Source organism: Pseudorca crassidens, chromosome 2 (assembly GCF_039906515.1).
Source record: "Pseudorca crassidens isolate mPseCra1 chromosome 2, mPseCra1.hap1, whole genome shotgun sequence".
NCBI lineage: Eukaryota > Metazoa > Chordata > Mammalia > Artiodactyla > Delphinidae > Pseudorca > Pseudorca crassidens.
The window spans coordinates 41,349,601-41,365,813 of record NC_090297.1 but is presented as its reverse complement, the minus strand read 5'-3'; the positions used below and the strand labels follow the sequence as shown (position 1 = coordinate 41,365,813).

The window sequence follows — 16,213 nt, the reverse complement described above, 5'->3', positions numbered from 1 at the left end:
ACCCTATGTACACATTTGCGAAGCTCTGTTATTCCTGGGGGTAGTAATTCGTTTGAATGCCCATTTCTCTTCAGAAAAGGAACATAGCAGCTTGTCTTTAAGACAAAACTAAAAGGAGAATCTTTAAGTATGTGAAGTTCAGGCTGACTTAGAGTGTTAATATTTAGCTTGGTTAATTAAATCCTATTCTTTGCCCTGAATTTAATTATCCCAACCATTGAGGTAATTTAATATAATAATAAAAAAGGAGCTAATGAGAAATGGAAGAGACTCTGACTATTCCTTCATCTGGATCAGTGGGGGCATTTCTTCTTCAAGTGTCAGTTTGTGGATGGTGATGTGATGTTTTATGGGGTATTATGAATTTTCAATTAGTGAGAAGATGAAAAAGACAGACAGTAGATCATCAATGAATGATCATATCAGGAAATCACTGAAAAGCTCATCTGTAAAGTTCAGGGCATATTTTAATATGACTTCATGATACCTTAGGCAGTCTTTTCCCCCTAGGCTGAGCTTGAATCACGTTCTTCTACGCAGTATGAAAAAGTCCTTGTTTAAGGTTTCTGTTCAAAGGTAAGAAAGTCAGATACTTGACACTTCTAAGCAAAAATGAGTTTAAATAAAGAGGTGACCTTTCTTTTCACTTCCAGTACAAAATGGTCTGTTTCCTTACTGTTGCGCAAGCTTTGCCACCTCAATGCTGAGGTGCTGTGCAGTTGTATCAGACTTGGATTCAAATCCCAGCTGGAAATTTGCTAGCTGTTTCAAGTTAATCGCACTGAGCCTCAGTCTTGTCATCTGTGAAATGAGGATCGTGCTATCTCCTTCTTCCAGATGGCTGCAGGACCAAGAGAGAGAACGTAGAAGGCACCACGCAGCCTGTCTGACGCATAATAGAAGCTCTGCAACTAGTGACTCCCTTTCTTCTGCACAAGTCACAAGTATGCTTATAAATGAATAACAGACACTAGTGGATCATAATGCCAAACACAATGCCAAATGTGTCGGCTCATTATCAACCAGGACAGTGCTCCTCACACTTTAAAGTACCAGTGATTCACCTGGGGAGCTGGTTAAATATAGCTTTGCATTCAGCCAGAGATTCTGCATTTTAACAAGCTCCCAGATGACACTTAAACTGCTGGCTGGAGACCATACCTTTAGTAGTGTGGAACTAGGGCAATGACTTTTGAATACTGAGTTGACTTTGAGAGACTGGGCTAAGTTGCAAAACAGAAATTTACTCTACTTTTTTTGTTTGTTTGTTTAATGGTAAAAATATTGGGGAAATCGGAAGATGCTACAGAAAAAAAAGTGTGAGTGAACACATTTAAAAATCTGGGAAGCTCGAATCCATTCTACACACTTTCATTTATTGTCTGGACAAAGTACAAATAATTCAAACACAACAAGATTATGAAAAAAAAACATTTACAATACTTTCCCTCAGAAATCATCTAAACTAGCAAGATTAACATGAAGTCATTCATTATAACTGAAGTATACAACTGCCTGGTCCTAAGATTTTTTTTCCTTTTTTTTCCCCCCCAAGAGTGAACACTTTATAGAGAAGAGATTTTGGCATGCCTTTCCCACTAATGCTTAGCAAATGCATCAAACTTTGCCAGCAAACTGAGTTCATTCATAGCAGGTGATGTTAAAAGGTTTCCCTGAATGTTGAATGAGTGTTCTCTGAACTGAAATCTGGTGTTTTTTTCTCAAAACCGAAAAGAGGAAAAAAAACAGAAAAAAAATTTAAAGGAGGAGTCTATGATGCAGCCGTGGTTTTCGTTACCTCTCTACCACTACGGCTACTACTACAAAGTTTGCCTCTTCAGTGTGAAAACAACAGTTCTGTCTACATGCACTTAGTGGGTTCAGCATGAGAAAAAACGCACAAAATAAGCACAAGTTATAAATAACCATAACGTTTTATTACCATTAAGACTAAACTGGTATTGAAAAGATTGTATATAACAAGACAAGAAAAGCAATAGCAAATTTAACTATCAACTAGATTATGCATAGCGAGTAACTGTTTCTATTACCCAGGGAAGAGCATGAACCCTTGTATTTTTTTGTTTTGTTTTTGTTTTAAATATATAACCGTACAAAGCACAAATATACTAAAATGATCAGTGCACTGGACGTGGGAGAATGCTCCCTCAGTCATTTTGTTCCCTTAGCTCTGTTTTGTTTTCCCCAATCTGAATTACGTTAAAATAAAGACCCAGTTGTTTTTATTTTTCTACTGTGCAGTAAGAAAAAATATTCACAACAAACATGACAATATATCAAACAATAGTTCTACACAAGTTACCTTGATACCTCTTTAACTGTCACTTAAATATCATAAGAAAACATTTTAAGACATATACAAACAAAACTAGCCAAGTGTTACAACTTATAATAAATTAACCCAAAGAAAAAATAACTTTATATATATATATTTATATTGTATATACACATACACACACAACAGAATGACACAATAATATGCTTCTTCCCATAGTTTAAGTAAACAAATAAGTAGTCTAGCCAATCTAGCTATATTTGATCTCGGCCATAGGCATCATCACATCTGCGATTAAATAAATAAGTGTTTCAAGCAACATAAACAGTGTTTCAAATGTACCAACACAGCCCAATTCTATCAGCATGGGCTACAAAGTGAATTTGAAAATTCCTTAATGAATTTAAAGCAAATGTAGTTTTTGTTTTCCTCTCCTAAACACATTACATTTAACTATGATACTAAGATATGTAAATAATTTCGTAGCACCTACTGCTCAAACTAAGGAAGTTTTAGATCAAAAGGAAAAATTAATCTTTTTAATTTTTGTTCTGCTGACATCCCATACTGATGACTTAAAGAAAAACTGTCTTTCAACTCATCTCCTTGCTTTTGGGTTTTGACTGTGGGGAACTGTGGTACCCTGGGTAGAATGAACACTCCTTTCCCCTAGTAATTAATAATTTTTTTATTATTATTACATGCTATGAAAAGATATGAAGATCATCTGTTTATAGCCCATCCTTCAAAAAACAGTCTACGAATCCAGTTTAAAACACACATCTTGATCTCTAAAAAGTTACCAGTGCAGTATGAACGCGACAAAGTTGTCAATTTCCCCTAAATTAGCCAGTCAAAATATTTTTTTCTCAAATCCAGATTCTCTTGTAAAAATTCTTTATATTTTATAAAAATAGATTTTTCTTGAAACCCATTTTCAGCAAAGAGACCACCTCTTTGGCAACGTTAATGTTATTAAATTGTTAATGTCATCAGGTATCCCCCTCGCCCCCATCCCCTAACAGAAGACTGTTTTAGTTCACATGATATAAAAGAAAAAAGGAAAAATAAAAAAATTTGCAAAAGTTTCTTTAATTTTTGCAATTTTTATTATTCCTCTTTAATTTGTGTGGGTTTTTTTTTTTTTAACCAATCTGATTGGATCAACATTTTGACAAAAAAGAAAAATCTTTATTTTCTTTCTTTGAATCCCATTACTTTGTAAAAATTGTTTTATTTTTATTATTTTTTTTTGTTTTTTGTTTTTCTTCTTCAAATGAGCGAATGGTCATCTTAAAAAGACCCACCTTCAAGGAAGGTAGTAAAATTAGCTGGCTGGGTAAAAATCCCTGCACGTCGCTATCTATGTATATTATAGTCAACAACGACAGCTATGAAAGAACATTCAATGCATCAAAGGTATTTTTTTGTGTTTTTTTCTTTTTTTCTAAGCATTATAAAATCCTTTCCTGGTACACCTCAGGATAATCCAATGTTTTAATACTTAGGCAACACTGGCTTATAAAGTCCATGGTTGAATATAAGCCTTGAAAAGTTTGTTTCTCTCTCTTTTGTGTGTGTGCGTGTGTATGTGTGTGTGCGCGCGTGTGTTTTGTTCGTATATATTTATATATATATTTTAATAAGTAAGGATGGGAAATTCAGGACTTGTGGGCTTTGTTGGTTTTAAAGGAAACTTGCAACACTCGGTCTCCCAGGCGGTACCCGTTGAGGCTGGCAATGGCCATGGCTGCCTCATCATAGTTGGTCATGGTGACAAAGCCGAATCCCTTGCACTTGTTGGTGTTGAAGTCACGGATGACTTTGACGTTGTTCACCGCACCAAAGGGGCCGAAGAGCTGCCAGAGGACACTCTCGTCGGAATCAGGGGACAGATTGTAGACAAAGATGCACCAGCCTGTTCCTGTGTGACCAGGGATGTTCATTCCCACAAGGCTTGTCATCCCGTCAATGGTGATTGGGGAGAACCTGGGGGGACAAGCAGAAGGGGGGACTGGTCCAGACATCAGTCTGACCGTGGATAACACACAGATGCACAGACACAGACACGGGGCAGAGGCCTGAGTGAGTGTTTGCAGGAGAGTCTTCAGGGTTTGAAAACCAAAATACAAAGACTAATGTCTGTGGCATTTCTTCTAATGGGAACAGTTAGACTGGCTAAGGCACGTATATGCCAAGAGAAAGGCCTAGGTCAACCACTAAGAACCACGAAGAACTCCCAGAGCAAGTCTCTGTCATACTATCAAGTATATGTTCATAGGGTATCCCACTCTGCCCCTCACCCTCCCTCCCCACAATAGAGCGTGAGCTCTTCAGAGAAGGGGCCCCACTTCATTCATCCTTTTGCTCTACTTATTTATTCAGTGGAGCCCATGTGGGAATCTCACAGACATGACACGTAGAAAACACTTAATAACTGCTTATTGATTGAACAGGTGAATAACACTGGTGGATGTCGATGCTCGGGACATTTCATTTATTTTTTAAGGCAGTTTAGGAGATGGCCCAGAAGTGCTCAAGTCTACCATCTTTGCAGTCCCTTGACTTAACGGTTGTCAAAGATCTCTCAGTATTATCAGGCATGGAGAGACATGAGATCTCTAGATATTATGGGGCACGGAGATACACCCATTGTTATTAATCCAATGGGTGGCTTATGTTTCATTTAGCATTTATTCAAAAGAGTTCCAAAAACAACCCTGAGCAATAATAATAAAGATGTATCACTCCTTGATGCTATATTATCTGGAATTCATTTCTAAGCGTCACAGGAGTGAGATTTCAAGTGGTGTGTGCACTTATATATCTTGAATCACTGTACATCAGAAAGGCAAAAAACTGTTTTTTGTCCTATTACAACTACTTTTGTATTAGGCTTCAAAATCTTCTTAGTTTTCACGTAATCTTGAAAAGAAAAACAATCCTTTAGATTCTATTCACGTCTGATAAAATATGTATGTGATTCATGATGGATGCATCAGATGAAACAATTAGGTTACCAGTGCCTACAGCAGAAGAAATATTTATTAACAGTTTACTTTATACCAAACTCATACAGGTATTTTGACTCTATACACTGACTAGTATCTTGCTTTTCATTTGGTTAGTGTTTTTTTTTTTTTTTTTTTTTTGAAGTTGGGGATAGGAGGAGAGGAAGCAAAAACTGGGGAAGTGAATGGATAAAGTGTCATTTAGGAATGTTTTAAAAATATGCATATATTATTAGAGATTCAAAAGTCCTATGAAAGAATAGTTGTGTATCTAACTAAAATTTAGATAATCCAATGGCCGCTGAAGATATGCTAAACATAACGACTCAACAGATATTATTTTTGGTATTGTTCACTACGTCAGTCTTCCCTCTTACTTAAAAACAAATAACAGGACAAAACCAAAAACATCATGGTACAGATTCTTAGAAGGGCAAACCCATGTCTAATCGTTATTTGCATTATTTCTGAACATTGTCTTCTCAACCTTCTCTCCTCCAACTGAGTCAACTGACCTCTTTCGGTTTATAGGTGGAGAACGGCTAAATATGGTAAGGCCAAAGTCAGGGCCAGCAAAGAGGTTTCAAGGAGACCCTCAACTCTAGATGGTAATGTTACCTGGAGCACTTCGGTAGGAAGGACTCTGGATCCAAATCTGGGTTTAACAGGGAAAGAGAATGCTCTTATCAACTTGTGAAGTTTGCTGTGGGTGGGGAACTGGAGGAGATGGCAGTGTGCACGCTGCCTTGCAGTGTCTTCCCTGACCTCACCTATGTATAAGCATCACTCTCTTCACAATATTTGGTGCAACTTCACAAAAGTTCAAGAGGAGCAAAGGTATGGGACAGAGCTGGGGAAAAGTGTAAAATGCATGGGAACAGGCAAGCAGTATGCTAGACATGTGGAGATAATTCACAGTTACCCTCATGGGGGCTGGGATTGAGATTCAAGAGGCTGGCACCCTGACAGTGAAGTCTGCAGTCCAGTTACTTTCTCCACTGCATGCCAGTTTCCAGAGCAGGGTACCTACCATGCACCGCAAGTGGTGAAAGGCCTGCCTCATACAGGGAGTGTGACTTGGACTATTCAAGACCACATCTCTTCCCCTTGACCGCAGGAAGGGGAATTAAAGTGTGCGGCTCTACAGAGCAGGATGATGAAGATGCTATCTCCCTAGCAGCTCAGTGGGGCTTATCAAAAGTACACGTGGGAATCTCATGGACACAGTGACATAAAGCACCCAACCTCCCGAGATTCAGTTTTCAGACTAGGTCTGGAACACCCTTGTGACTACATTCAGAAAGTCCCCCAAACCTTAACACCACAAAAAGGTTTTAAATAAAAGAAACAGCAAGTTTAAAACATACATACATATATAACCAAGGGAGGATTGCTAATAACTGCTAAAACCTGTAACGAAAGAAACCCCTGGTTGAGGTGCACACAGATACACTTCATTCTCAGGCTGGGCCCTGAAATGCACTTTGAGCTGGGGGCGGGAGTCATAAGGTCATCCATGCACTTATTCATGCTTTGGCCAGGGCTGGTAGTCCGAAATCTAATTTTTCCACTGACAATCATAAGATGATTAGCAAAATGTTCTAATTTTCATTTGCTGGAATCTGCCCTCTTAACTGAATCTTGGCATTGCTAATGTAAAACAGTTGCTTTGCAAGTTTGCAAAATCATCTGGCAAAGAGTCACAGCCTTCCCTCTTAGGGGAGCCGCTCAGAGGACCAGATTATTAAAGGCTTGGTAGCTGTGGCACCTGAACCATAGGAGAAGCCCACCTGCAAATAAAAGAAAAAGTGAAACACACAAACACACTTTGTGTGCCCTAAAAGAAACAAAACCAACTGAGGTCTGAAAGTAAAAGAGAATTTGACATGCTGGTGGAAGAAAAAGGAAGAATTAAAAAAAAAAGTAAAGTTAGTGAATTAAAAAAAAAATTCTAGCCCCAGTCTGTGCCAACACGGACATCTGGCAATCTGTGGAGTTTTAATTACCTCTTTACGCCATAGGCCATATTAAGCAAATTGTCCAGCCTGCAAAGAGAAGGAGGGTCTCTGGGTTAATGCCTCACAGATGGCAAGATCGCTCAATGGAACTATTAATAAGAATGCTCCATTTTCAAAGAAGAAAAGCTCAAAAACTTTCCCCAGTGCTTAGGAGTCTATCCACTGGTAGTTCCCCCTTTTCCTGCCTCCAACTAAAGTAATTCATGTTCAGGTCAACGCCGGAGTTTAAAGCAAGTGTCTAATGAACCTTCCTTTCTTTCAAGGTCTCAATTAATCCCCCCCCCCCCACCTCTCAGAACATTTGTGAGGATTTTATTTTACGTTGTGCTGTGAAAATTTTCAAAGAGGGGTGGCATCTTAAGTTGTTCACCTTTTACTGTAATGAAATTTATGAATAAAGGTCTCTGCTCCAGATTAACAATATAAGCACACACGTCCTGCATATCGGAATGGATCTCTTCTCTTAGCCTGGCTACTTTCACTAAATCTTCTTACCACACCCATTTTTTTTTGATGGGGGGGGAGGTTTGAGGGTTCAGATTTTTAAAAAATTAGCTTACTCTTTACAACCTGAAAGCACCTCCCAGCAAACTGCCATTTTGTTATAATCTCCTTCACCTTCAGTATCTTCCTTGGGGATAAGCTATTCACGTCATGGGGCAGTAGTAACCATAGTTTCCACCATTAGAAGCCTGCTGGAAAGGTTTTTTACACAAATACTGCATGTACTCTCACACAAAATAAAAATTAGATGACTTGGACTCTTCGTGAAATCATTAACCCTTTCATGTTCAGGGGGCATGTGGAAGTACACTCCAGAGGCTGATTTTTCTCCTCCTTGTGGCTAGATGGAAGGGCCTACTATCTTCCCATGTGATGTTCGAAAAAGAGAAAGACCCTTTCGTTAAAGGGAAGTTGGGACCTGGGTGGAATAAAATAACTATTTAGAACTATTATGGGTAGGTCAAGAATATTCTTTTTTTTTTTGGTACACGGGCCTCTCACTGTTGTGGCCTCTCCTGTCACGGAGCACAGGCTCCGGACGTGCAGGTTCAGCGGCCATGGCTCACGGGCCCAGCCGCTCCGCGGCATGTGGGATCTTCCCGGACCGGGGCACGAACCCGTGTCCCCTGCATCGGCAGGTGGACTCTCAACCACTGCACCGCCAGGGAAGCCCAAGAATATTCTTATCTCTTGCATAACAGAGGTCGGACTACCTACATGGTCAAGGTTGGACTGCCTACATGGAGAGAAATCTGCCTTTCAGAAATGTCCCAGGAGAAGGGGAATGCCCCGTTGCACCTGGAGCTTCCTGGAGGTTGGGTACCCAGAGGAAACACTAGTAAGGCTTGGACAAAGTCTTCCTCCTTGTCTTTCCGGAGTCTGCTGACAATGTCAGAGTAAAGGTAACACAGAAGAGAGGATCCCCTCTACCCCCACCAACCCAACAGTTACCGGCACAAGAAGGAGGAGGGCAGAGACCAAACCATTCCCTTTGGCAAGGATGTGCCTTCTGGGCTACTCTTTTCTTTGACTTTATTAAAAGCCACTGCCTTAGCTTTAAGTCTAAACTGCTGAATGTGGTCACTTATCTGTGATTAACTCTCGTTGAAACTGAACCTCCTTATTTGGTTAAATGAAGAAATTTTGTTTCAATCAAAGAATCTGAAGATTAATCACGGTCACAGCGGTAGTTTGAAAGGGGGCTTAGAAAAGCTTAGAAAAGTCCAATCATCACATTTTACAGCGGTGGAAACTGAGATTTGGGGGCAATTTCCCACAGTGATTCCTAGAGGCAGAGGTTCTCACCCCGCCCCATGCTTCAGGGCCATGGGCTTCCCTGGCTCTTGTCCAGCACTCGTGTAGCAGGGCTCTTTCCCCTGTGGGCACGCCTACCTGAACCTCTGAGCCTGGTGGTGAAGTGGGCCAGGGTAGCGCCGGTTGGGGGACTGGTAGAGCTGGGAGAGCAGGGCCTGGCTGGACTTCTGGCTGGGGTTGTTGGCAAACTTCACAGTAATTGGTTCCGTAGCACCACTGGGCTTCTGGCCATTCAGCCCTTTGATTGCTTCTTCTGCCTCAATCCTCTTATCAAACCGGATAAATCCCACCCCTCTGGACACTCCTGGGGAAAGAGAAAGAGCCTTGATAAAGAGTGAACAAACCAAACTGGTAAACATCTCCAGGAAGAGATGCGCTGGGTCCCATGGATTCCCTTGGGGAGTCAGCCCACCTGTGGGGCCAGGGCTGAGCCTGCCTTCCTGAATCTTTTTCACCCATCAAAATGCACCTGCCTGCATTTCTGCCATCATGGCCCTGGACTGTGACTCCTACCCACAGAACACAGGCATCTTTCTCATCTGTCCCTTCCAGCTCCCCCCCACCACCCTGCTCAATCCTCAGGTCTCCCTTTAGTTGCTGTAACTGATCACCCACTGTCCAGTTTCTAGTCCTCCAATGTGTCCACCACACCTGGCAACTAAATAATCTATTTGAAAAGCAAACTCTGACCATATTATACCAGTTAAAAACATCTTTTATACTTTTTCTGTACCTTTTCAATTTTTTACCTTGTGCATAGTACCCATTCCTCATTGCTCCCTATTCCAAACACAGAAAAACAAATGAAAAAAAACCCCACAAAAATCCCTTCCATAGCTCCATGCTGCATACGGATGAATTCCAGACTGCTTGGCGAGGCATTTAATGTCCCTGATGATCTGGCCCCAACCCCCTGTTGAACCTCATGTCAGCCATGCTGAACTGCCAGATACTCCTTGAACAGGTTATGTTCTGCCTCAACTCCACGCCTTAGGGTATGTCCTATCCACCTATTCTACAGGATACATCCTATCCACCTAGCATGCTCTGTCCCTCCTTCTTGCCAGATAACTGCAAGTCATCCTCCAAAACTCTGTTCAAACATCACCTCCTTGATGGAAACTTCCTTCCCAACAGTGCCCACCAGGCACAGCATGCCTTCTCCTTAGCTCTCGTTGGGCAACGGACAGCCCTAGCAGGTACTCATCACACTGGAGTCTTGTACGGGCAGGACTGTGCCACCGTCATCCCTGGTCGCTGGTGTCCCTCTGCGCAGCGTCTGGGGCAGAGCTGCCTTCAGTGAGGGTTTGTTGCATAGTCAAATGATAAACACATGCTAAATGGCTCCCAGGGGGTGTTTTAAATTAGAGTAGGTGAAAACCTTCTGTCATCAACAATGCAGCCTGGGGGTAAGTGGGGGGAGGGATAAATTGGAAGATTGGGATTGACACATACACACTACTATATGTTATAGAGATAACTAATAAGGACCTACTGTATAGCACAGGGAACTCTACTCAATACTCTGTAATGGCCTATGTGGGAAGAGAATCTAAAAAAGGGTGGATATATGTATTTGTATAACAGATTCACTTTGCTGTACACCTGAAACTAACACAACATTGTAAATCAATTATACTCCAATTAAAAAAAAAAATGCAACCTGGGTGCCTCTCTTACTGACAGGTGGTGGCCGCGGTTGCTTTTCTTTATGATGGCCAAAGTATCACAGCACCAGATCCTGGGTTATCCCTGCACTGCTGCTAACTAACTGGACAGAAGTCACATGCCCCACTTTGGACCTCTGTTTTCTCATGTGTGAAATGAGGCAGTGTGAGGTTGCCCCTAACTTTACAATGCTATCATTGGAGACAGAGCTATACATATAGGCTCTTTTCACATACAAAAGTAATGTTATTTGGTTGAGGGTTGAAAGAGACTTTGAAGGTCATTCAACCCCACTCCCAGCTTGATGGCTGAATCCTCTTTACAGCTCTGCCAAGTAGTTTAGCTGCTGCTGGAACAATTCCCACGATGGAGATCTCCTACTTCCCAAGATGGCCCATTTTAAATTTCGGCAGTTGATTGACAAAAAGTCTTTCTCTTAGGTCAAAATCTGTTTACTCATGACCCACATCCTTTTCCCCAAGTAACCACTACCTCTCTGCTCTTATGGGTCACAAGGCACTGGCTGGTGACACTGAGACACAAAATAACGGCAAAAAAATACTTAACCTGTGACTTGATCCACCAGGATTCGTGAGGTGATGATACGGCCATATTGTGAGAAGAGCTGCTCCAGTTCCTTCTGGGTCATGGTTTTGGGAAGGCCGCTAACGTAGAGGTTAGCATCCCTGATTGAGGCAGAGCTTGGACGGGCATATGAGACCTAGGAAAAGGCAAGAGGCGCTAAATCCATTACAGGCAACACCCTCTGAGTAGAGACTGAGTCGACAACTGAGATGACAGCCCCGCGTCTATCATTCTAACTCACAGCGTCAGTTCAAATAACTCTGTAGTTCAGATGTTTAGCTACTTTTGTAATAGTAATGAGAACCAGGAGAACAGCAATAGAGGAACAAGAGGAGAGCTGGTGATAACTTAAAACAAATGCACAGATAAGGGTCTCTAAGTGCAGAACGAAATAGCTACTGTATGGCAGCTGTTAAATGCAGAACTACCCACGCATGGAGTTCTGAAGATGAACCTCCTGGATGTGGGTGTATAGATGATTTACTGTATCCAACACATAATAATCTTTGAAAAAACAAAACAAAAAAAACCCCATGAAATTCTGCTCTGCAGATTTCTTTCCTTGCCAACCCCACCCCACCCCCATCCCCTTCTTGAACACATAAAAGCGATCAGGTTCTCTGCAAGATTTTTTTATGTCCCATACTTTGCGTTGATCCAATCTGTTCCCACAAGGTCTGCTCTCGCTGAATGACAAAGTGCTGGTGAAATGGGGCTGAATGAACATCTGCTTGCGAAACTGGATATATGACCTTGTCATAACATCTGCAAGAACCAGTTGCCTTCTAACTTTGAGGCGGAGCAGATGAAACCACAATAAAAAAAAATGAGGGCACGATGGAAAGGAGGGAGGGAGAGGGCAGTGGAGAGAGAAGTGAGCCTCACCGATGGTTATAATAAGTTCGACTTTGTAAATCTGTCCTCCCGGATCTCTCAACTGCTTTTTTTTTTCCCCCAAAAAGCTAACACAGAAGTGTAAACAGATCTGAAATTCCATCTGCAAGAAGCCAAATCTGTAGCAGTACACATAAGCAAAGCAAACCCCAGCAGTCATTAATTTTAGACTTTCATTTACTTATTTATTTATTTTTTAAGAAAACAACATCAGACATTTGAAATATAATTTACAGCTAGTCTAACAAAAGCACTTTCCTGCTAAAGCTATTTCTGGGGCGGTTATGGCTCAGAATAGATGATGAAAACAGTCATTTCAGAGCACATCTGACAATGTTGGACAGGGAGGGACCTATATGCCTTATTAGCATTTTTTAGTTTTATTTAATTTGTATAACCAATTCACAGGACCTGCTAAGACTATAGGGGTGAGTGAGTGAGTAGGTGTGTGTGTGTGCTCTGCATACACAAAAGCATGTTTGCAAAAGGAATTATACATGTTAAACTGGACTTTTGGCATTAGGAACTAAACCTCCAGCAGGGAAGGAGACCTTGCATCTGAGAATGGGTCTAGCAGCGGATCACGCAGAGGCGTGAAGGATGAGCAGACCCCCTCACCCATGGCACTCTCTCCCTTTCCATGCAGAGATGCCAGGTCCCTTTCTGGGTTCCACACCTAAAAATAGATGTTGACTCAACAGATAAAATGATGTGAGTGACTAATCTGCCTTGCTGGCCTCCTCCTGCCAATGGAGCAAGGCAGCCAGTCTGAGCATTTACCTCTTCTAGAAACTCATGGGTGGCCTCTGTAGGCTCTTTCCCAGCACACGGATGACACGCACAGAGGCCATTTCATGGAGGGTCCCTGTGTGTGTATCAGGGGGTGGGGACTGAAGGACCAAGAATCCCATGTGACTGCCAGCACAGGGCATCACTCTACACAAGGTTCTCCTCCCCCTGTCCTTTCAGGTTATAACTTAGCAGAACTATTTTTTAGGCATGAGGAGGGAACGGTAGGAAGAGGGAAATAAAAACATCACAGCGACATGTCTATGGTAATGAGGGTCACCCTTGTCTCACCCCTGCCAATTACTGACAAATTAATTGTCTGAATGATCTTCATGCTCCCCCAAAACAAACCTTCCCACCTCTATGCTTTTGTTCACAGGGAACATTTTTCCACCTACTTCCTCAGGTCCTAATCCTACTCTTTCTAAGGCCCAGATCAAATGCTACCTTCTCTAGACAGCTTTTCCTAATCTTACCTCCTGCTAAAAATCCCCCTCGCAGTGCTCTCGATGAACCGCACCCATGGCACTTAAGCCATCTGACCTTGATTTTCCATGTATCTAGTCTGCTGATTTCCTTGAGGTCATGGCTTGTGTATGTGTGTCTTATTCATCTCTGTGGTTCTCGCTCCCAACACAGAGCCCGATACTCGCAGGGTGCTTAACACCCACTGAAAGAGTGAATGAACACCCATGGATCATAATGAATGACTTGGGCATTAATGGCTCTTTGGGTTAATTGCAGCTTGGATTCCTCCACTTAAGGGGATCGCTGCGAGTTAAGCATTCTGTTTTCCTACTAAGTCATAGCTGTGTTTTCCTACGAAGCTAAGAGCTAAGAGACATGTTTCCCATTCTCCAGTATCTGGGGTTGGAAGGACTAAATCTTGTTCAAGAACTAGACTTAGAGGCCTCTCTTAGCAAGCATTTCCTGAGGATCTACCATGAGCCAGGCATAGCGCTGTATGCTGGGGATACACAACAAGCAAGACCAGGCATGGTCTCTTGCACTAAAGGACTTCCAAGTCCAACAGGGGCAACAGACAACACACAGCAGGTACTCAATAAATAAGTTGAATGGAAGAATGGTGCATATATGGACCAGTTATCATAATGCCACAAGATGTGTGCCATTCCAGGGCTGTATATTTGGGGCTGGAACATAGAGAAGGGGAGGCTAGTCTCCCTTTTAATTAAGGGTTAAAAGGGCCAGGAAGGAGACAGAGCTGAGGTGAGACTGGTGGTGAGGCAGGTCGTATCACAGTGTGTGGTGGGGTCAGGGAGCCATGGCCTGATGATAGCCCTCCTCTGTTGTGAGGACAAAAGAGATGATGAAGGTCAAGGGCTTAGCGCAGTGCCTGCCTGGCACCCAATAAATGCACAATGCGTAGTAATGACCTTGATCCCCTTATTTTTGTGCAGCTAGAGCTGGGGTACAGGCGAGAGCAGGCCTGGGACAGATCTGCTAGGGAAAAGGAGCTGGAACTGGAAAGTCAAAACCATTTCCCCAAAAGAGGATTCTGACAGAGGCAGAATCTCAGAGAGGGAGAATTACTGTGACAGACCCCAGCCACTGAGCAGTGACACATCCCTAGGGTGAACAGTACCTCAACCATTCACCAAGCCTAAATCCCGCTTAGTTTTTCTCCTCTATTTGGAAACTTAGGTCTATTGTTCTCTTCGTTCCCTGTCTAGGAAACCTGCAGAAGTGGGAGTGGGCGAAAAACAACAGGAAAAGGATCTTCCCACATTCAACATGCAAATGCTTGCCCCAGTGTCGAAACTTTTCAAGTTTCTTCATACATTTATTAAACCCTAACTGACTGACTACAGGTGTCATGCCCTTTGTTAGGCTGAAACATTTCTAAAAACATCGCTGACTCTTAGCCCCTCCAGAGAGTCCGCCATTGCTGGCTTATTAACCCCACTAGAGCCCGAGGCTTCCAATGCTGTTAGAAGTGCCCTAAAGAACCCTGTGCCTCAGACCATCAGGATCCTGCTCACTTCTTTCATCCAGCACCTCTGAAAACAAGACTGGTATTTCTACGTCCGCACCAATCTTGCTCTGGAGCTCAGGAGCTGGAGTGGGGAGATGACCCCTCTCTCTTTGGGTAAGGGTGGCCCAAAGGCAGGTGACTGTACAAATGATCTTGATGGAAGATTTGCAGTCACTCCAAACTCCTTATCCCTCCCCATCCCTGCAGGCTCACAGTAACCTCTACTGTCTGCAAGGCTGACAGTACAGCACGGAGCTTATGAGACATGGGCTGGCTCCAGTACTCACTAGCTTTGTGACCTTGGGCAAGTAATTTGATCTCGATAAGTTTGTTTCTTTACTGGTAAAAAGGGGAACAATTCTCCTTTGATGGGTTATTGTAAAGAATTAAGACGACACACTTAATGTGTCTAGCACATACCTAGAATTTAGTATCAACTTGGTAAATATTATTCTGTGATGACTCAGATAGGCTTTTGTGGGTCAGTCTGGGACTAGCCCCCATTGGGACACACCTTCCAATTTTACCACACAAGCAAACATCTGGAACACTATCAGTAAGCACCTGTAAAGCACCGTCCTCCTCCATCAGACTGGTCGGGGTCTGGATCATCCTTTATCACTTCACAGCCATGAATTTCCTTTAGCACATTCCTACAGATTCCACTGCCCCACATCCACAAAGTACTTTCCACTTTCCAAAATGACTTTACAAGGCTGTTCTCTGCGGTAAGGCAGGCACTGTCATTCATCACTGATGGGGCAGCAGGACCAGGGCTGGGGCTGCCCCTTGTGACACAGCACTCACAGGTTCCTTCACCTGCTCACAGCCAGGGCTTGGCAAGGTGGGAGGAACAGCACGGCCTGGGGAAAAGCTTTCCTGAGTCATCGGGCAACACCTTGGTCCTTGTCTGTCCCGCCATGGTACAGAAAAAGAGAGCAGTTGGAAAGCATGATAAAGACGTGATCTTGGGTGCTATGAGGAGGGTAAGATGAGAGGAAAGGGGCTTCTTTAAGAAAACACTGGTATTAGAAGATGAGAGTTCATTCATTCCTCCCCTTCTTGAACACTTACTGTGTGCCAGGCCCTGTGCTGGGAGCGTTTTTGCTTTAAGGGTTCCACAGTCTGGTGAGGGAAG

The 16,213-nt window shown here is 42.7% G+C and overlaps 1 protein-coding gene across 4 annotated transcripts in view; it reads right to left on the bottom strand.

Moving 5' to 3' along the window:
• Nucleotides 1–1,355: 1,355 nt before the first annotated feature.
• The window catches only part of ELAVL4 (ELAV like RNA binding protein 4), an 86,057-nt gene continuing 71,199 nt past the window's right edge, over nucleotides 1,356–16,213 (bottom strand). For 3 of the 4 annotated variants that reach the window (XM_067726074.1, XM_067726073.1, XM_067726075.1), the window contains exons 4-7: nucleotides 11,379–11,532; nucleotides 9,222–9,447; nucleotides 7,314–7,352; nucleotides 1,356–4,327 (exon numbers count right to left, since the gene is read on the bottom strand). In XM_067726074.1, coding sequence (XP_067582175.1) covers nucleotides 3,958–4,327; nucleotides 7,314–7,352; nucleotides 9,222–9,447; nucleotides 11,379–11,532 — 789 coding nt within the window. In that variant the 3' untranslated portion in view covers nucleotides 1,356–3,957. The remainder of the gene's footprint in view (nucleotides 4,328–7,313; nucleotides 7,353–9,221; nucleotides 9,448–11,378; nucleotides 11,533–16,213) is intronic. The other variant, XM_067726076.1, reaches the window with a different exon arrangement.